Source organism: Rhinichthys klamathensis, unplaced genomic scaffold (genome assembly GCF_029890125.1).
Source record: "Rhinichthys klamathensis goyatoka isolate OS25496 unplaced genomic scaffold, OSU_Roscu_1.1 h1tg000261l_1, whole genome shotgun sequence".
In the NCBI taxonomy this organism is placed as follows: domain Eukaryota; kingdom Metazoa; phylum Chordata; class Actinopteri; order Cypriniformes; family Leuciscidae; genus Rhinichthys; species Rhinichthys klamathensis.
This window is the reverse complement of record NW_026606782.1, coordinates 1723080-1745328: the sequence shown is the minus strand read 5'-3', so window position 1 is coordinate 1745328 and position 22249 is coordinate 1723080. Positions and strand designations below refer to the sequence as shown.

The 22249-nt window shown below is 37.5% G+C and overlaps 1 protein-coding gene across 5 annotated transcripts in view; it reads left to right on the top strand.

Annotated features, from left to right (window-relative positions):
* slc4a2a (solute carrier family 4 member 2a) overlaps positions 1-22249 on the top strand; it is a 32537-nt gene that overhangs the window by 9179 nt on the left and 1109 nt on the right. For 4 of the 5 annotated variants that reach the window (XM_056267476.1, XM_056267474.1, XM_056267477.1 and 1 more), the window contains 21 exons: positions 1661-1819; positions 9311-9467; positions 9989-10245; positions 10322-10458; positions 10534-10766; positions 12212-12351; positions 13258-13314; positions 14698-14878; positions 15778-15913; positions 16064-16253; positions 16348-16453; positions 16556-16740; positions 17207-17423; positions 17550-17753; positions 17856-18004; positions 18682-18876; positions 19165-19377; positions 19488-19577; positions 20609-20775; positions 20863-21116; positions 21958-22127. In XM_056267476.1, the coding sequence (XP_056123451.1) occupies positions 1760-1819; positions 9311-9467; positions 9989-10245; positions 10322-10458; positions 10534-10766; positions 12212-12351; positions 13258-13314; positions 14698-14878; positions 15778-15913; positions 16064-16253; positions 16348-16453; positions 16556-16740; positions 17207-17423; positions 17550-17753; positions 17856-18004; positions 18682-18876; positions 19165-19377; positions 19488-19577; positions 20609-20775; positions 20863-21116; positions 21958-22127 (3498 nt within the window). In that variant the 5' untranslated portion in view covers positions 1661-1759. The remainder of the gene's footprint in view (positions 1-1660; positions 1820-9310; positions 9468-9988; positions 10246-10321; positions 10459-10533; positions 10767-12211; positions 12352-13257; positions 13315-14697; positions 14879-15777; positions 15914-16063; positions 16254-16347; positions 16454-16555; positions 16741-17206; positions 17424-17549; positions 17754-17855; positions 18005-18681; positions 18877-19164; positions 19378-19487; positions 19578-20608; positions 20776-20862; positions 21117-21957; positions 22128-22249) is intronic. The other variant, XM_056267478.1, reaches the window with a different exon arrangement.

Below are 22249 nucleotides of genomic sequence, written 5' to 3'. Positions count from 1 at the left end.
TCCATCCTACTGAACAGGTACCGGTGTACAGGGGGAGGGGATCCGGCCGTGAGTGCGAGCCATCTCTGCGTGAGTGGTATTCACGACAGTACAGGTACTCCACAGCGACTCTAGGGGTCGCTGTTTGACAAAAACGGAATTCCTACTTATTGCTGCTTTAAGACAGTTCAAACATGCTTTTTAAGAATTAAGCATTGTCTGTGAAACCAGGAAATGAAGTATACGTACACGAACAGGGCACCTTCACCAAAATGTGGTCATATCATCAACACACGGCTCTGAACAATATCATTGCACAGTTTAACATGGTACGTTGATGCAAATAACATTTGTAAAATGTTTTCTTGATAAAGCTTTGAAGACACTTTATGTCCTAATAATAAAGGAAACAGTGCACATGAACTCCAGCTATTATAACTACTCAGCCTTGAAAAGAGTGTTCTCTGTTTAGGCAAGTGCATGCTTCACCAACGTCACACACATTATATAACCTTTGAATGGAGGGTGCCACAGGAAACTTTAAGAAAGAGTCAGGGGAAGTAGATAAGCTGAGACTGCTGCGGCAATGTTTTCTCATATTTAGCCCTTCACAGGTATGAATTATTCTTTTGAAGTTGTTTGTATTCCATAGTCATTCTCTCTCTCTCTCTCTCTCTCTCTCTCTCTCTCTCTCTCTCTCTCTCTCTCTCTCTCTCTCTCTCTCTCTCTCTCTCTCTCTCTCTCTCTCTCTCTCTCTCTCTCTCTCTCTCTCTCTCTCTCTCTTTTTAAATTGCCATATTTTTTTTGTAATGGTTCGGCGTTAACCTGTTCTTTATAAGTGGAATATTTTAAAAAGTACTGATGGTTCTGTAGGAAGAAATGCATTATTTGACCTTTCACGTACTGTGACCTTACACCTACATCTGTATCGATTTGAATAAGGATGTGGCTTCTAATTTTGGTATTTTCCATTGAGAAATGTTGCAGAATTTCCTGTGACCCGCCCAATTTATATGAAATGCTGTTACTGTGATATTGTATATGAGCTTTGACCTTGTTGTTGACTGATGCTCAGACAGATTTACAGTGTCTGAATATCTCTCTAATGGAGCGTACAAACATCAAGTTGAAGATTAAATATAGCATTGAAAAGCACATCTTCAGTTTTCTTGAAAATTCAAGGATGGGGAAATGCCTTTCATGGAAGTATGATTTCTATTTCACAATTGAGAATGTATTTTTAAACTTGAGAATGTGCATATGTTGCAATCGTTTATATTATTATGTGGTTTACACTCATCATAATCTAATGAAGTGCCATATAAGAAAAATAGTTCTGCTGGGTCTTTAAAAGACTTCCAGCAATATGCATTTACAGCTATTCACAGAATTGATAATTTATGTTACTATTTAACTCTATGGATCTTTACTTTAGGGCTTTAAAGCCATTAATGGACAGGCTTTAATGGCCATTAAAGCCAAGCAATCTCTTTAGAATTGAGAGCTTTCTCAGTGCTGAATTTCTTAATAAACTACAAAAAACAAGCTCAGTGAGGAAAAAAATAAAGGTCGTCTCTAAGACATTGCTGCATGTCATTGTTGATATTATTTATATTATATATTATCCATTGTCATGGAACTTTTAACCAAGCATATTTTCTTTTTCTGTGTGTCACATCAGGTTATGCTGCCCGAAACTTCCCAGTTGAGTCTGAGTGAAAGAGAAAAGGGCTAAAGCCAGCGCACTTTACAGCATCACCCACAAACCTGACCATAAGCAATGAGTGACCCTCAGGACGCCAGTGACGTCACTTCTGCCACAGGCTTGACAAGACATTTGGTAAGTAATTTTTAACTTGTTCATGTTTTAATTTTTAGACTATGATGATCATTAAGCAGTCATAAGTTTTGCTTCACGAGTTTTCATCCATATTACACACTAAATGTTAGTAAACCTTGATTACTTTTTTAAGGCATATTCCTGCTGTAAATTATACAGGGAAGTGTTTCAGACTGATTAAAATGGGTAAATCGTCTTTTTGAACTATTCATAAAAGAACTACATGATAAAGAGTCATTCTGTTCGAGAATCGGACTACACTGGTTCTTTGCTTGTGAATCTAATTACACTGGTTCGTTGTATGAGTTTTTGGCATGCAGCCCTCAAGTACAGCTCAATAGAAAGACATTTTGTAGTTGCAAAGTTTTGTACCCACTGTAAAAAATAAAATAAAACGTAAAATGTATTGGTAATTTTCTGCCAGGACATTATCCAGTAATTTTACGGACAATTTAAGGCATAGTGATGTTTAGGAACATCATTAAGTACCTGTTCTGCTGATTTGTAGAGACTCAAGCAGTGGTCAGATCACTTTTTGAAACAATTGCCAGTTATCCTCCTGGGGTCTGATTCACTAGAATAAGATTTAAAAACAATCAGTGTAACCATGGAGACAGAGCCACCTAATGTGCCATACCCAGAAATCAATTTACATCTGACGAACATGTTGTGCTATTATACAGCTGTGATGAAGACGTGCTGTGCCGATTGTGTCTTGGTTTTTAAATATTTTTATATATGTCCCTGAGAAACTGTAGAGTTTTAATTAGCCTTTATCTGGGTGGTTTTCTGTTCCTCATGGCTTAATGGACTTCCTCCTTACGCTCAAGGTGGGTACAGGGGCTCTCAGCAGTGACAATCGAGAATTTAAACCCACTATAACAAAACTGTTGTTGATCAAGGCTCATATTGATGACTTTTCAGTGTGAATAATGTTGCATAATAGCTCCTTAAATAATAATCTCAACTGGAATAAGACTGTAATTACTTTAACTTACTAGACTGTAGTAAGTTAACAGTAAGACTGTAATTTACTTTAGTCCCAGACTAAATGCATGTTTGAGCTGTTTTAACTAAAAGCAACTTGCACTGGCATCTGAAAATATGTCAGTGCCATTGTTTTGTCTCAAGATGCACAACAGTAATGTTTTTTCTAAGGCATGTCCTTATTAAACTAAGACCTAGACATGGCTTAATCTAATCCTTGTCTGTAAAACCAGGCCTAAATGTCTTCTAATTTAGGTTATACAGTATATCAGTGTTGCAGTGAAAATTGCATTAAGATACAGTCAGAGAAACAAGGGTTGCAAACAAGATACACACACTGCAAATATATTTTTTTTCTTGTTTAATAGACTTTAAACAAGATACATTTGCACACATTTTTTTACATATTGGCCTGGTCTCACAGACAGGGCTTAGATTAAGCCAGGATTAGGCCTTAGTTCAATTAGGACATGTAAAGCTCCAGTCCGTGAAAATAGTTAAAAATGAACTATTAATTTTTAAAAATTAAAATTAAGCTCGATTCAAAACAGTAAGCTTGTAATAATGTTTTTAATTCCAGTGGTACTGGTGGATTTCCGCGGGAGATTCGAGCATGTCTTTGCGTCATTACGTCACATCTGTACACATAAAGAAGGAGTCTCTGCTAGTATAAGCTATATTGCGTGTGAGGATGTTGGAGGTGGAGATTTATAGCCTTTTCTCACAGCACTTGATATAATTAAACTTATCAATTTGATGGCGGATCCAGAAAGGTTCAAACGACAATCACCAGTGACAACAGATTCACCCGTTGTAAAATGCAAAAGACTTTGGACTGAGAGTTTGGAAAAAGAGACTGCAACCGGCCCGTGCGAAAACAAGGATAAATATCGGACGGACATTAAATGTAGTCACGCAATGCTGATGTTGTTAACATTAACAATTTGACAACAAAGTATAATTTGCACAGTTTGACGTGATATGATAAGCGACCGTTAGATTTAATTAGCGCGATTTACTGCTTTTTTTCCCCTTAGTTGGTCAGAACAAAAGTGGATGTTACTTGTTCAGATGACATTTTAGGGTGAAAATTCTTATGTTGGTCATACTTCCTAAAAGTAGAATCTGTGATTCTGAATGACAGTATCCACACCAGCGCGGTGACTGACAGCCGCACATTCTCCTCAAAACATTAGATTCATCCGCGCTGTGCCGTAGTGATGTGTCGTTCATGAACGATTCGTTCATTTTGAACGAATCTTTAATATGACTCGGGACTACCGAGTTACTTGTCTCAGAGAGTGATTCGTTCATTTTGTGTTGATCGCGCATGCGCATTGCGCAACATATGGTTTCTGAATCTGTACTGGAAATGATTAGTTCATCTCTCTCGAGTTCGGGTTCGGGACGGGTCCGAGTCTTTCGTTCTTCCTGTCAGTCCCATAGAGGCTATGCTGTCAGTACCGGAAAGAGTAATGATTAGTTCATCTTTCGAGTCTCGAGTTCGGGTTCGGCCGGGTCCGAGTCTTTCGTTCTTCCTGTCAGTCCCATAGAGGCTATGCTGTCAGTACCGGAAAGAGTAATGATTAGTTCATCTTTCGAGTCTCGAGTTCGGGTTCGGCCGGGTCCGAGTCTTTCGTTCTTCCTGTCAGTCCCATAGAGGCTATGCTGTCAGTACCGGAAAGAGTAATGATTAGTTCATCTTTCGAGTCTCGAGTTCGGGTTCGGCCGGGTCCGAGTCTTTCGTTCTTCCTGTCAGTCCCATAGAGGCTATGCTGTCAGTACCGGAAAGAGTAATGATTAGTTCATCTTCTGAGTCTTCGGGTTTGAGTCCTTCGTTCTTTTGTCACGTGACTTGTCACCGTATTGAATAGCCTACTAATTCACAACCTTTTTTACAAACAAGCACGTAGTTAATGTATAATATAATAGTAGTTAATTAATGTATAATATATAATAAAACACACCACAGATGCACAAGAAACATTTAAAGAAACGGACAGGGACAATAATAAGATGGAACTTTTATTTTTCAGATAATGTTTATTTCACATATTTTGTATTTTAATTCCTAAATATAAAACAATATACATTCAGACGCAGTCAATAATACGAATCTAATATTGTATTTGATGCGAGATACCAGCGGTCACGTGACAAAAGAACGAAGGACTCAAACCCAAAGACTCGAAGAAAATGAACTAATCATTACTCTTTCCGGTACTGACAGCATAACCTCTATGGGACTGACAGGAAGAACGAAAGACTCGGACCCGGCCGAACCCGAACTCGAGACTCGAAAGATGAACTAATCATTACTCTTTCCGGCCCTGCTGTATCACACACGGCACGGCCCAGCAGACAGCGCAGATCAGAGTCAGACACTGACGAGTCGACAACTAACGTCTCGAGACACAAGAGGAGGAGAACAAACCTGATAAATATGAAGTTGCAAAGGAAAGAACGTCTCGGATGAGGAGGTGAGGTGAACTAACAGAATCAGACTGCAATAGCCTGAACTTAAAACCCAACAAGTAATCAATTCATAAAAATGTCGGTTTCTTATAATTTGGCTTTGGCTGCATTACCCTATAATTTATTTTTATTATTTTTACAAATGTAATCAACATTTTCGTAAGTTCTAGATGTGTTGGGATATTTAACATGCCATTTTAATTATATTATGCTGAAATGAACGAAATGAACGAAATGACTCGAAAAAAGATTCGTTCATTTTGCTGAACGAGACTCAAAGATCCGAGTCAGTAAAATGATCCGAACTTCCCACTACTACTGTGCCGTGCCGAGGCACAACCCTCGTAAAGTTGATAATTCCACGAATAACTGCAATTGCAGATTTCGAACAGAGATGGCGACAAAGAGGAAAAACTGCGGACTGCAGCTTTAAGTAGCTTTTAAAAACATGCCTTAGAAAAAACATTACTTGGTGTGCATCTTGAGACAAAACAATGGCACTGACATATTTTAAGATATTTCAGTACAAGTTGCTTTCAGTTAAAACAGCTCAAACATGTATTTTAGTCTGGGACTAGACATAAGCCTTGTCTGTGAAACCGGACGATTAAGACTTATTTTCAGAAAACCCTGAATTGATTACACTTACCCCTTTGAAATTTTTCTAGGCATAAACCTAAATAATTTATTTTAAAAATATGTAATTCATTCATAAAACTAAATTATTATTGTAAAATACATATTTCTTTAATTTAAATTATTTACTTGAGTACATAAAATATAGAAATAATTTTTAATTATAATAAGTGAAGTGGAGTCAATAAAATGTATTATTATTTAATGTAAAACCAGACAAAATTCCTAAATAATGAAAAAATTCAGTGCAGTTGATTAACATTCTTCAAAAGATGATGGGATGATGTCAGTTTATTATATCATTTCATACATAAAGTGGAAATAGTCACAGGAAATAGCTCTTAAAATAAAGATCTCTTCAAAGTGGGTGGAACGGAACATCCTGAAACGTAATTTTAATACCTGATTAGATAAAAACAATTTCATAATTTTTTTAATGAAAAAATTCAGTGCAGTTGATTAACATTCTTCAAAAGATGATGGGATGATGTCAGTTTATTATATCATTTCATACATAAAGTGGAAATTGTCACAGGAAATAGCTCTTAAAATAAAGATCTCTTCAAAGTGGGTGGAACGGAACATCCTGAAACGTAATTTTAATACCTGATTAAATAATGGTGTTTGAAGATTATGCAGAAGATCAGGTTTTTTTTTGTGTGATGAGGTAAAAGAGCTAAACAAATGTCAATCAGCGGATTCTGTGTGAAGTCATTTTCTTTCTGGTAAAACGATCATGTAATTCTGCAGGATCGCAGCTCATTCATTCATTGTTCCAGAAATTAAAACGGTGCTCAGATCTCACAGAGGCAATTTCACTTCTGTGGGAAAATGTAAGTCAATATAAGTCTCTCACTGTGTAGATGGAGCGACGAAAGTGAAGTGATAGGAGCATCACATTTCATCCTTTGTAAAGAAAAAAGAGAAATCCTGTGTAGAGAATTCAGTATTCAGGAACACAATACTTTGAGTTATATCAGAAATATTTGAGTCAGGTGTCCATGATAGAGCCAAAACAGAGAGGTGGAATGTGAGTGTGTGTTTACAGGGGCCCGTCATGCACCTGGGGAACTAGTAGCAGTAAGAAGTAAGTACACATACTCTTTACCTCGCCGAAGGCACCAAGTTAGGACTGCTACTGGTTCCCCAGGTGCATGAGGTCCTAACCAGGGCGTCACAACAAGATTCCAGGGACGTATTTTCATACAACTTTAGGGATTTAGGGATTTGGGATAATATACGATTAAGCGTACACAATCAGTCCCATCCATGTTTGATATTTAATATAAATGAGGAGCGGTATTTTGGTCTAATAAGATTTTAGTGTAGACTGAGCTCCATGACAAAATCTAGTGTCACACACACCATGGTGAGGACAAAAACTCCAGTTAACAAATACCTTTTATTGCCTTTAGCTTTTTTGGGTTGCAACTGATTAGGATATGGTGCAAGACATACTGTATAAGGGGTCATTAACACTAAATGTTTTTTTGTGTTAAAAACGCAAGATGCAGGGCAGTGGAATGAAAAAAAATGGTCAATCTTGCGCATGTTTACATAGAAAAGAAAAAATCAAAGCAAAAACTTTCTGTGTGAACAGTCCTTAGGTCTGGTGGAATAGGATCAAAGGGGATCTGGTTTCAAATCCCAATCTATGTATGTGATTTTGTTAGCCTTTGAAACCAACTTTACTTGATAGACAGTGACATTTTGTTGTTTTGAGAAAAGCAGCTTTGATATTTTGACTTCTTTTATGTTCCAAAATATTATGCAAATGACTTGTGGGAGGTGAAATGTCATTGGACGGACCAAATTTAGACATGTGAATGGCTGGTTTCAGTCACAGTATTTTTTCTTAAGAACTGGTAGTTCTTCAAATAGGAAGAAGACGACGCGTGTAAGGGATCAGGATTTGACTATAGATATGGCAGATGATGTCATAGGCTGGGGGTGTAGATAAGTGTCTGATTACTTCATGCTGCTTCCTTTACTTGACAGCTATCTAGTAGTGGTTGCCATGGTTATATACTGCAGATACCTTGGCTTTCGGTGTCCTTACTGTCAGCTGATCACTACTGTGTATTGTGTTTTCTGGTCCACAGCATTGGGTATTTGGTATTCTGATGTCTTACCAGGCTTCTTAACAAGGCCCAACAGCTTTATAAGTAAGACAATGCTTCATTTGTGTCCTCGACACGTTTAGCATCCCGAACTTGACTTCATGATCTACTTGAGCAACAGCTTCTGTGAGTGGCTGTAGGAGTGCTGACTCACTCTCTGTGGCATAGGGGGGATGAACTACATGATTCTGTGTCTTGGTTAAGCGTGTGCGTGCCAGAGCCTGGTATCTGTGGGCATGTTAGTTTTACCCGGACAGGGCCTCCCCTGTCAAAACACTGAATTAAATTGAGCACAAGATCACAAGCCTCAGTTTATCCTCAGGATAGCATACCACAGACAGCGGGGGAGAAGACACGGAATGAGAGAATGAGTGTAGAGAGAGCAAAAGAGAGTGGATGTCCATAAACATACAGATATGAAATTTACTGTGTGTGTAATACCCGAAGAAAGCAATCCATTTGCATTCACTTTTATGTCATTGGCAGTTAGGTGGCACAAGACCCCTGGAAGTGTGTGATTTGAAATCTGACTTCTTTATGAGCACTCAGTTCTGCATCCAGGTTTTCTTTTTACCAGTCACCTGTGACTGATTATTTGGCTGATGACACTGATTTACTGAAGGCAAAAGTACATTTCATTCTTTCTTAACCCTTGTGGCGAGCAGGACGAGGTGGAGGGACGTGAGAGGATGGCGCGAGACCGGTGCGTCTCACAGGTGTCGCTCATTATCACTCACGCCACCGGCCTCGCGCCGTCCTCTCACGTCCCTCTACCTTGTCCTGCTCGCCACAACCCTTAAAGACCTAGACCATTTTTGGAGCACCTGCACCGCCTTTTTCTTTTCTTTGTTTTTTTAACCCATTATAGCAGTCAGCATCAAGTGCCATATATCATTAACAGGAGAACTTGAAGTTTCAATCTATCTCATTTAAATTTTTTCCAATCATATTTTACAATTTTACTGTTTTTACTGTATTTTGGATCAAATAAATCGTCTTCCCGATCCCAAACTTTTGAACGGCAGTATATATTTTCTTCTCGTTTCTCCTTATTTGTGTTTATTACATTTTTTGTTTTGTTTTCTTATGCATCTGTCATGATTATTAGTTGATAATTCTTAAATAATTTTATGTAAAGCACATAAAGGAATTACCATGGTGTGTTAAATGTGCTATAAAACCAAACTCGTCTTACCTGGCTATAATAAAAAAAATGAATTGAAGAACCTGAGAATGCATGTCTGTTAATAGTTTTCTCTCTGGTTATGTGTAGCCTGTTGCAGGGCATTCTCCCCCCCAGCGATGTGACGATGATGACGAAGGGGACTTGAACAAGACACTGGGAGTGCAGCGCTTCCAGCAGATCCTCACTCCCGCCCCGCGCGTGCCCATCGAACAACACCGCACATTTAATGAGGAGGACTTTGAGTGTGAGAGCTTGACTCCTCATGCATTTGATCTATTGCCTCAATATAGAGAATGTTATCATAAACCATTATATTAAACGAGAATGCATATTCATGTGACTGTTCACAGTGTTTATGCAGTGTTTAAATTAAAAAAATGTAGCTATTTATCTCCAAATGTGAACTTTAAAGACATAGTGATAGAAAAAAAAATAGATGGGAGGGAAAAATGGATTTCAAGTATAATACGAATTGTGTTCCCCTGAGAAACTTTGCAGTCTCTGGCAAAACATTTTGCATTCTCTCCCAAAACTATTGTGTTTCCAGAGAATCTTTGCATTCACTCTCAAAGCCCTGAAATATAGTTTTTCATCCTACCTCATATTATTTCCATCACAAAAGTTTTCTGAGGGAACGGAGAAGTTTTGTGAGAGAACACAATATTTCCTCCCATCAATTTTTTTTTTTTTTTTACCATCACCATGTCCCTTAAGGGGCTCCATAGTGAGGCTCTTCTAAGTCTGTGATGTTTGTGGTATTTGTAGATCACCGTCACACCTCTCTACACGTTCACCACCCTCTGTCTAAACATCTCCCAGAGGGTCGGCGGAAAAAGCCCGGGCGGAAACGGAAGGACTCAGGACGGAGGAGGAGTTCATCCATGGGAGCAGCTCCCCCGATAGATGAGGATGATGAGGATGAAGAGGTGGATGAAGATTCCTGCAGCCAGCAGGAAAGAGAGGAAAATGTCACCACTACACCTACACCGGACACAGACACAGAGGTCGTAGAGCAGGCAGAGGTAATCAAAGGTCACATACACATACACACACACAACATGTTATGACCTTGCTAACCTTTTTCTCTTCGGCCTGCAGTTTTTTGTATCACAAGATGACCCCAACTCCACTGTAAAAAAGAACGGTAAAGCCTCGCCTCATCGAAAACTGTCAATCATACCCCATTCTACACTTCACACCAGTATCAGCATCCCAGAAGATGTTGCAACAACCGTGTAAGTGAACACGACGCACACATAGATTACCTACATGTATGTGCTCACCCTAACCTTGTTCTGTTAACTTTGCAGGGGCAGAAATTGGGTTCGTAATCTACCCAATGGCAGACGAGTGTCCGCACCATGTTTGTTTCCAAGTTTGAGTTCTCCAGACGGCAGCTCTAAGCCCGGCCGCAGCTATGATTTGCAGGAGCGCCGCCGCACGGGCAACATGACGGGCACTGCGCTAGCACACTACCAACACATGCCCACTGACGAGAGCGAGGCACAGACGCTCGCCACGGTTGACCTGGATGGCATTAAGAGTGAGTATATGTTTGGGTAAAATCTGACATTAACTTGAACAATGTAAGATCACTGGAGAGTTTTAACATTTATTTATATTTAAATATATATTATATTTTATTATATTATGCACTGCCCCTCAAAAGTTTGGGGTCTGGAAGAAGTCTCTTATGATCACCCAGGCTTCATTCGATAAAAAATACAGTAACAACAGTAAAAGTGTGAAATATTTGTTTTTGGTTTAATATATTTTAAAATGTTTGTTTTTTTCCTGTGATGGCAGAGCTAAATTTTCAGCATCATTACTCCTCTTCAATGTTACATGATCCTAATATGCACAATCATTCTTCTAATACGGTGATTTGACATTCCATTGATTTCTTAAAATCAATGTTGAATATTGAATAAAAAAAGTTCAAAAGAACAGTATTTATTTGAAATATTATTTTTTTGTAATAAAAGTCTTTCTTTCAAATAAAATCCTACCGACCCCAAACTTTTTAACGGGAGTGTATATTTTATATATATATATATATATATATATATATATATATATATATATATATATATATATTAATGTCTGTATGGAAATGCACTGCCAGCTGTGTTGGCTTTAGTACAGCAGTGTGAGCACAGATACTAGTAATAACAATAATGAGAAGAAGAAGAATGATGATGATAATGATTATTATTATTAAATACACAATGATATAATGTTTCTAAAAAATAATATATACAATTTATAATAAAATACAACCGATAAAATATTTCCGAAATACCCCTGAAACCTGTTTAAATGCCTTCTAGGCCTAGGGTATATAATATAATATTATATATAATATTATATTGGTTTTTAGTTAGATTGTTTTTCAGTATTAAGTAGTATGCATTATGCATTTCAGTAGATCATAGATCATCAATGACGGGGTTTGAGTGCAGGAAAATGTATTTGTTTCCCCAGCTTCTTTTCTGTTTTTTTTTTCTAAGGTTACAAAGGACTTCTTTATTTACCTTTCTGTTCTCATTCTTCTGAGAATAAATCATGTTTTCAGTCTGTACATCTAACCATCTATGGCTGTGATTCAGGAATGTGGACATTCTCAAAGGGTACAGAGCTTCCCACTACAACTGTGCCTTTGACGTCTCTTTTGTATCTGTGTGTGTGTGTGTGTGTGTGTGTGTGCTGAATATACAGACAATTTGACCAAACAATAGATCATTTTGAGACATAAAATTGAGTCATGTTCTAGTGACCGCTCAGTGGAGTTTTTCAGTTTGTGTTTCTGTTTGGATGCTGAGTATTGTGTGTAATGTAGCCAGTATTGTCGAGGAAAGGTAAGCACTAAGTAACTGATACGCACAGACCTTCTGGTGTTTTACAATGGATTCAGTGTTGTACTGACTTGGTTGTTGTTTTCAATTCTTGGTTTAGTATTTAAACATTGTCTTGCTGTCTTTCTCGCAGGTCACAGGTTTGAAGATGTTCCTGGTGTGCGGCGGCACCTGGTTAAGAAGAGCGCTAAAGGTCAGGTGGTTCACATCGGCAAGGACCACAAAGAACCCAGCAGTCGTATCCGGACTAAGCTGGATCGAACCCCACATGAGGTGAGACGGCAGCCAACTAGATAATCTTTCTCCTGTCCACTTGGAGCTGTTTTCTAGGTGTTGCGTGTTTGATGTAGTAAATACAAATATTTGCATATTATGTCATCAGTATCATCTTAAAGCTGAAATGTGTAGTTTATATAGTGTCACTAAATGGAATTGTAAAAATATGATTATTAAAATCTTAAAGTCCCCCAGTGGTGAAAATCAATCATTTATATGTCTGTGGTGTTTTTAATATACTTTAAGACAAACCATGTGCAAATTTATAAGTCAGCGCTGAGTATGTTCTCCTTAAAACTGCGGTGAACCAAAGACAGTGGTTCTGACGTCACAAACTTGCAACCATTCACGTCAACGTGTGATCGTCAATAAGTGAATCTCTGAGCTGATGTGAGTGAGTGGAGGCGGGGATAATTTGCATATTCATAGAACCGCGTGTACTAAACGAGGCAAGGGTGTACGTTTAAGCTACTTTAAGGCATGAAGAAAAACAATTTCAAGGAAAAAACGTTTAAATATGTAATTTTAGTGATCAGAGGATGAGTTTTAAGAGATACAATTATTGACTACAGGGGGACTTTAAAAGAGTATTTCTCAAACACTTCCCCATCTGTCACTGGTTGGTCAAACATATAGCCACACCTCAAACTCACACGATTGGTTGAGTCAATATTTCTGTGTTTGCCTGGTCAAAATGCTCAAATGAAAAGATCAATGTTTTGACACTTTTTAGGAAATCAACCCAGTAATAGTTTAAATATAGAGCAAATTGCACTCTTTAGCTTTAATGCTTTCTTATACTGGGGAGGACATACGGTAAAGAATAGTTTTAGATTGCATGCTGTACAAATAAAGCTGCAGTATCACTACTATTGGCTCACTGAGCCTGCTGTTGTTTATTAGAGGAGATCATGGCCCTGCTACATGGACCACAGGGTTCGTCATGCCAAACAGCTGAAGGTAGGGTGGCAGAGGGCTGGTATGATTGGTTTGTGGAACAGCTGAAGCTTGCGTTTGGTGTTTAACTACCACTTGTTTGCTGATACCACATCTACCTCTGGTGTTGTGGAAGGCAGAGAATGATCACAATATCAGAACTGTGTATAACCAAGCTCATACTGGCAAAACTGTACTCGTATAGAGCTGTTCAGTTATTAAATAATGGTACTTTTTTGATTTATGAGTAAAATAAGTTCTTAAAGTACTTAAAGAGACTTTAATGTTTTGTTCTACAACATAAATTACATGCAGCCATTATGTGCATTAAAAACTTTTACAGATTTCACGAGTTTATGTAGTTTTCCAATCAGGCGACCATTGTAGTCCTTATTATACACTACCATTCAAAAGTTTGGGGACACCGGGACAGTAAGATTTTTTTCAAAAGAAACTTATACTTTTAATACTTTGGGAAAGGATGCATTTAATTGGTCAAAAGCGACTTTAACATTGTTACAAAATATTTTTATTTCACATAAATGCTGTTCTTTTCAACTTTCTTTTCATCAAATAATCCAGGAAAAATGCTTTTCATAAATATATTAAGCAGCAAAAGTATTTTCAAAATTGATAATAGTAAAAACATGATTTCATGTGACACAGAAGACTTGAGTAACGGCTGCTGTTTGCCACCACAAGAATAAATAAATTTTTTGGGATACATTTAAATAGAAAACAGTTTTTTTTTTTTTTTTATTGTAACAATATCTTTTTTCAAATAAATGCAGCCTTGATGAGTATAATACTTCAAAAACAATAAATCGTACCAAACCCACACTTTTAAATGGTAGTGGATCTTATCTTAAATTGCTTTTTTCAAAGCACACAACATATTCAGGATTCACATTTGAGGTGTGTACTTTAAAGTCTCTTCAAGTAGTGTTAACCACATACCGGTACTGTATTTTACCCATAAATTTAAACCTCTATTCTAAAAACCCATTAGAAATTCCTCAGGGAACTTCAAATGCTTGAAAGTAGTTTTAGGACAACAAATTGAACAGCTTTACTGACAACACAACAACAGTTGAAATATGCAGACATTTTTGGCTGGCTTGCCTGAAAAGATTGCTCTTGTCTGAAAGAACTGCAGAAACAGTCTGCTTCCTCTAACAAATGTTATAGCTTTACCTGCCATGATGCATGAACTATAGAAGTAAATTTTTTTTGCTAAAGGTTATGATGTGTTGTAAACTTTTTGCTTAAAACGTTTTGCATTTCAAACCTGACTCAATTAACACATCATTTCTTATAACTTAATCAGATGAAGTTTCATCAAAATAGCTGTATTGGAAAGCTGTATAAGAAAGTTCATATAAATGGTAAGTGTATGTGCTCTCTCAGGTGTTTGTTGAGCTGAATGAGTTAGTGATGGATAAGAACCAGGAGATGCAGTGGAGGGAAACGGCTCGTTGGATAAAGTTTGAGGAGGATGTGGAGGAGGAGACCGAACGCTGGGGAAAACCTCATGTAGCTTCTCTCTCATTCCGCAGCTTGCTGGAGCTCCGCAGGACCATTTCACATGGTGAGAGAGAGGACAGAGACCAGAGGAGACAGAAATGACTGAAATACAATTATTTTATTATTGAGTCAAATATAACAATATTTTATCTTATATAATACTAAATATTATGCCTATATACTTTTTATTCTATATATATTTAAAGAGGATTTATTGTGCTTTTTTTACATTTTCAACATTTTTTAGTTTGAGCATGAAAAACTTCTGCAATGTTAAAAAGCACACAGTCCACTCCAAAAGGAGTTATTCTCTATATCAGTAAGCACTGATTCTGAATTTCATGAAACGCTTCGATTATAGCCTTGAGTTTCTTCTGGGAATATACGCGTCACAATATCCCTCATTTAAATAAAGCGGGAGAAAGAGAGTGTGCTCTCCATACGTAATAAAACGTAATTTTGTGTAAATAAAAAACATGGAAATAATTTTTATCCTGTCCTTTAATTTATTTACTTGGTCAGTGTCGTAGTGTTTTTCTTTTCTTTTCTTGCTGTTGTAGAGTGAAATAACTGAAATCATTTGGCGAAGTAAAATGGACCTGTAATGCAGGCAAGACCTATCTGGAAACTACTTTAGCCATGAGTTTCCCTGAAAATAATTGCACACCTAAGAACGTTCGTCAACCAATCAGATTCAAGCATTCAACTGCCCCATAGTTTAAGTGAAAAATAATGTGTGTTTTTTTAACATTCAAGCATGAAAACCTTTTCTAGTAGACCCTAAAGACAAAACCAATCAAGACTTTGTAAAGGGGCATAATATGGCCTCTTGAAAATATATTCTGAGCACTATATTACAGCCAGCTTGTAATTAAAATGCTTTCGCTGTAATTACGTTTTGTGTTGTGTTTTGGAAGCAATGTCTTTTGGTGTGTCTGATGTATTGATGATATAATTTTGCAGGTGCAGTGTTGTTGGACCTGGACCAGAAGACCCTTCCTGGTATTGCTCATCAGGTTGTGGAGCAGATGATTATCACAGATCAGATCAGAGCACAGGACAGAGCCAACGTGCTCCGTGCCCTGCTCCTCAAACACAGGTTAGTTCACATAGGTTATGTGAACATTACATAGCATATCTCAAAAAGCAATAAATAATATCCCCTTTAAGATACTCTCCTATTCAGGAACATCTCACTCATTTGGATTATGCAGCTGAATCTTCTGCTTTTTGTTCTTCTGTTTGTCAGTCACCCGAGTGATGGCAAGGAGCACAGCTTGTTTAAACGGAACATCTCTGCAACCAGCCTTGGCTCTCTCATATCTCATTACCATAGCAATAACCATATCGCCGCACCCGAGCCCCCTGCCACTGACCCGCTCATTGGAGGACTACGTAACTTTGAGTCCCGCGGTAGTGTAGACTTGGATAAGAATGAGGTACTGTGTTCATTACAGTCTGTATGTGTGTTTTTGAGAGTCAAAGAAAGGTAAAATAGACAAACAATAGACCTTTTCCTCATTGTTTCCACAGAAAGACACACCCCAGTTTTTTGGTTTGCACAAGGCCAAATCTAAACATGAGCTGAAGTTGCTTGAGAAGATTCCAGAGGATGCAGAAGCGACTGTTGTCCTTGTGGGTGAGTTCACTGTCTGTTCTTAGCTTTGTGATATCACAAGAGCAGGCATATGACATACTACTTCTGTTAAAGCCTTGATGCAGATGATCTCGATTTTCACAGGTAGCGTGGATTTCCTGGACCAGCCCACCATGGCCTTTGTGAGACTGCAGGAAGCAGTTCTGTTAGAGTCAGTTCTAGAAGTGCCGATTCCAGTACGGTTTATATTCGTGCTCCTTGGCCCGCCCAGTGCCAATGTTGACTACCACCAAATAGGCCGCTCCATATCAACGCTTATGTCAGATAAGGTAAGCACATAAGATACTATCAAGTCTCATTAAATAACTGATAGTTCATCAAAAATGTACATTCTGGCTTATTCTATATACAGTGTATATATATATATATATATATCCTTAAAACAAGACTTTCAGAGAATGTACTCGACCCTTTTGAAGTTTGGTGAGATTTTTACAAAATTTCTCTTAGTCTCTTATGCTCACCAAGGCAGCATTTATTTGATCAAATATACAGTATTTTTTCAAGAGAGTTCAAAAGAACAGCATTTATTTGAAATATTTTTTTTGTAACATTGTAAATATCTTGGCGGTCACATTTAATACATTTAATGCATGCTTGCTGAATAAAAGCATACTTTTTTTTTCAAAATAAAAAAATACAAATACAAAACTTTTTGAACAGTATTGTTGTCTAACTGCTCTGTTAGCCAATTTTTCCACTAAGTAAAAATGGTATTTCGAACGTCCCTTCCAGCACTTTCATGAGGCGGCATATTTGGCAGATGAGCGCCAGGACCTGCTGACAGCAATCAACAGCTTCCTGGACTGCAGTATTGTGCTTCCTCCATCTGAGGTTGGAGGAGAGGAGCTGTTGCATTCTATCGCTCGCTTCCAGAAAGAGATTCTGCACAAGAGACATGAGCTAGAGGTCAAAATACAGGCCAAGGAACTTAAAAGCCCTGAGGACATGGGTACAAGGCTCTTTCTCATATGCAGTATACATAAGTGAACAGATCAGTTTCCTGTTTATCCAAAAATAAATGTACTGAATGAGCCTTTTTATCTCCCTTTTATTCATTCTAAATGTATTCTTTCAGCCCTTCATCCACCTTTGAAACCTATAGACGATCCTCTTCAGAGGACGGGTCGGCTGTTTGGCGGGGTTATCAGAGATGCACAGCGCCGCTACCCTAAATACATCAGTGATTTTAAGGATGCCCTAAGTCCTCAATGCATGGCCACAGTCATATTCATTTACTTTGCTGCCCTTTCCCCTGCTATCACCTTTGGAGGACTATTGGGTTAGTTAAAGCTGTTCTTTTTATTATATAAAGCATTGTTTTTCTGATGCAACTAAAACAAGGTACCATAATGCCTGATCAAATAATTTCTCTCTTCCCCAGGTGAAAAGACAGATGGTTTGATCGGTGTGTCAGAGCTGATTATTGCCACTGCCATGCAGGGAATGTTGTTCTGCCTGCTTGGGGCTCAACCTCTGCTGGTGGTGGGCTTCTCTGGACCCCTTCTAGTATTTGAAGAGGCCTACTATTCAGTTAGTATTTATAATAAATACAAATTCTACAAATTCACTAAGATCAAATTGTTGAGTAATGAAAACGCCGTCTCTGCGTTGCTTTTACAACATTTCAGATCCCTCAGTTCTCGCCATCTCCGAAAAGCCAAGCCAATGTTGATTCTTGTTTTATTACGAGCCCTGTTGCGTTCTCTTTTTCAGTGCTTTTTTCAACTCGCCTCTGTTCAGTGCTTTTTTTATTCCCTGGAGGTTCGATATTTAGCTGGTTCATGTCTAACTGTTAGTTGTGACAACTAATCTATGGCACACCCACACCATAAACACATTAAACACATTAAAGACACGCACAGGCGAGTGATGCATGTATGCAATTTCCTGCGAAAACCATTCTGACAGGACTAAAATATAAACGCTTATAATAGGCCTACCATAGTGAATCAGGGTAAGACCAAAACACTTTTTGGAAGAAGGATTAATGATGTATTGACTCATTATTAAAAGTTGGTAAATAAAAAAAATAAAAAAAGTTATATAGTGTAACTTGAATAAGACTGTTTTTATGCTGAATTGCTGCATGAAAAAGTGGTGCAACTGTTTAGTGAATTCGCCCCACAAACAAACTCAACTGTAAAATGTTTCACTGGAATGATATAGCAGGGAAATCTGAATGTGACCACGAATCAATGTGTTTGCAGTTCTGCAGGTCCAATGAAATCGAGTTTCTGACAGGACGTGCATGGATTGGAATTTGGTTGGTCATCATTGTAGTTCTCACGGTGGCCTTTGAAGGGAGCTTCCTGGTGCGATTTGTGACACGCTTCACCCAAGAGATCTTCTCCATCCTTATCTCTCTCATCTTCATCTACGAGACCTTCTTCAAGCTGGGCAAAGTATTGAGATGCTATTTGCTGTTTAAACTAACATTCAAAGATTTTTAAAATGTTTTCGAAATGTTTTTAATGTTTAGGTTCACCCAGGCTGCATTTATTTGATCAAAAATACAGTAACATTTGTACAATTGTTTGGGTCAACTGAATGCATCTTTGTTAAATAAAAGTATTCATTGATTAAAACAATTTTTCTAAATAATTCTTACTGACCCCAGACCTTTGAACAGTAATGAATGTTTATGAGAGAGATATTAGCAGATATTCAGACAGTCTTTGTCTACTGTGCAGATCTTTATGGATCATCCTCTCCAGAGCTGCTATATGCGAGAAGAAAATGACACTGCTTTACCAACACCCACCAGTGACGGCGGACCTGCAGATACCTCTCAAACCCTGAACCAGCCAAACACAGCTCTCCTCTCCTTGGTGCTCACGTCAGGCACCTTCTTCATTGCCTTTTATCTGCGTAAATTCAAGAACAGCGCCTTTTTCCCTGGCAGTGTAAGCTAGTATCCCAATGTTCATGCTAACATGAGGTGGCATTTACTCGATTTTGTGTGTGATGAAGTGTTATTGACCATAGTGATAATTGAATCTTATTTTTCACACAGCTCCGAAGGGCTATTGGGGATTTTGGAGTTCCTATTGCAATCTCCACCATGGTTCTGTTGGACTACAGCATTAAGGACACTTACACACAGGTGACACATGAAGAAATGTTTAAATAATTTGATTTATGTATAATGTAACTAGTTTAGTCTTAGCATTGTCCACACAAACATTCAAATTCATTGTACGTCAAGCAAGATTTTAAATTACACATTTCAAAATTACTAAAGATCAGCATGATATTAAAGGGATAGTTCACCCAAAAATTCAAATTCTGTCATCATTTAAACACCTCATGTTGTTCCAAACCTGTATGAATTTCTTTGTTCTATTGAACATAAAAGAAGATATTTGGAAGAATTTGAGTAACCAAATACATATTACATATTCTTCAAAATATCTTCTTTTGTGTTCAGCAAAAAGACATTTTTTTTCTAGACATAATGACATTTTGAAGTACTTGAAATTGTAGGAAATGTTTAAGGAAATTAAACTTACAAAAGAAAAATGTTTCTTTTTTTTTTTTTTTTATAACGCATTTAAAAAAGACTAACACACCCACCCCCCACACACAAGTTAAGACCAATTTTGTAACTATTGGAAAGTTAGGATAGATTTAAAACAGCAATTTAGTCTTTTTTTTTTTCTATGCTTTTTTAGAGACTTTTGATAAGGGACATTTTGAAAAGTGAATTTAAGACATTTTAATACTTTTTAAACATCTACCCTCCATTAATTAAAGTCCCATGATATTACCATTTACCATGATATTACTATCTGAGACGATCATCTCAGTACTTGTTTGTAAAGATGCAGTCACATTTACTATTGTTCAGTGAATTTTTTTCACAGGCCATGTTCAGATATTTTTTTAGTAGGAATCCACATTATCTGCAATTTTACATGATTCGCCATGTTGACCAACAGAAAGCTGCTTGGTTTAAAATGAACTACTTTGTGAGCTGTGCTTCATATATTGCTACACTATCAATATTTTTTTGCCCGTGAAACTTCGCTAATGTGACCGTGCTTTAAGGGTTATAAGTTACCCCAAGCTTGTTATTTGATTAGAGACTGGAATATCTCTGCATGTCTTAATGGTCTTTCTTTCCTCCCCATATAGAAACTAAGTGTGCCTGATGGCTTCTCTGTGACCAGCCCGGACAAGCGCGGCTGGTTTATACACCCACTGGGCTCTGATGGCCAGTTCCCCATCTGGATGATGGTTGCCAGCATTCTACCGGCTCTGCTTGTCTACATCCTCATTTTCATGGAGACTCAGATCACTACGTGAGTCACGGGCATTCACTAATCTGATCTGACCATGCCTACTAAAACCTCCATTATATTATTCCTCTATTGTATTTTCCTTTACAGTCTTATTGTGAGTAAGAAGGACAGGATGCTGGTTAAGGGGTCAGGGTTTCACTTGGACCTGCTAATCATCGTGGTCGCGGGTGGGATTTCAGCGCTCTTTGGGCTGCCATGGTTGACCGGTGCTACTGTTCGTTCTGTAACTCATGCGAATAGTCTTACGGTCATGAGCAAAGCCGTTGCTCCTGGTGACAAACCTCGAATTCAGGAAGTAAAAGAGCAGAGAGTTACAGGATTTCTGGTGGCTTTTCTTGTAGGTGAGTGGCTTCATTTCAAGGATGATACATATATATCTGCACCATATTGGTTAGCCGCCAATTTAGTTTATCGCTATCTGTTTATATTGGATGTACTGTATAAATTTGTTACATGCCTATTTCTCCTATTTTTACATTTTGTTTAAATTGCCATTATCTAACACTCAATCTAATTTCAATCCAATACTCAAATTAATCTTTAAAATACTAATTATTTAACACTTTAATAACATTTAATACTTAATAATAATTTACTCAATAATACTTTATAATAATAATACTTTAATAATTGATTACAATTAAATTTAATCTTTAGCAAATCTCACAATGATTATTATTTTTTTCCATACTGTACATTATAATGTTGTAATGCCTAATTTAAAATGCTTTATGTTCAAAATAGTATTTAAAAATGTTGATTATATATAAAAGTGTATGGCAAAATATGCATGCATATTCAAATATTTAAGTATTTTGAGAGTGTAGAGAGAACAGCTCAATGGGAACAGCAACATGGGTAATGTAGTTTTTCAACATGAAATCTGCTATTAAACATGATTATTTTAAAACTAAGTTGAAAGAATGCTGGCTAAAAGCTTCAACAGAAGCAAATACTTTTAATTAACAACCGCGTAGTTCACAGTAAGGCTGTAATTTTTTTAGTTTTTACTTCCGGAACCCGACAGTACTGTTGCTCTCTATTGGTATCAGCCAGAATTTTAAAATCAGTGCGTCTCTAGATAAATTAGTAGTGAATGGCCAGTTGTGGCCATTACTGGTTGTATTTTCTTTATATATGTTGTTCAGAACTGACAGTATATAAACCCTCTTTCTTCCAAAGGTCTCTCGATTGTGATTGGAGATCTTTTGCGGCAGGTTCCTATCGCTGTGTTGTTTGGTATATTCCTCTATATGGGAGTGATGTCTCTCAATGGGATCCAGCTAACAGAACGCATGATGCTGCTATTCATGCCACCGAAGTACCACCCTGACCACACCTATGTCCGCAAGGTTCGTTTCAGAGATTTCAGATAATCAGAGTATTCACCATTCTTAAATCAATATTCTGATGACATTAGGTCTGGAATGCCGTTCTCGTCAGATTTAACTGTGCTTTAACCTTTTGACTCGTC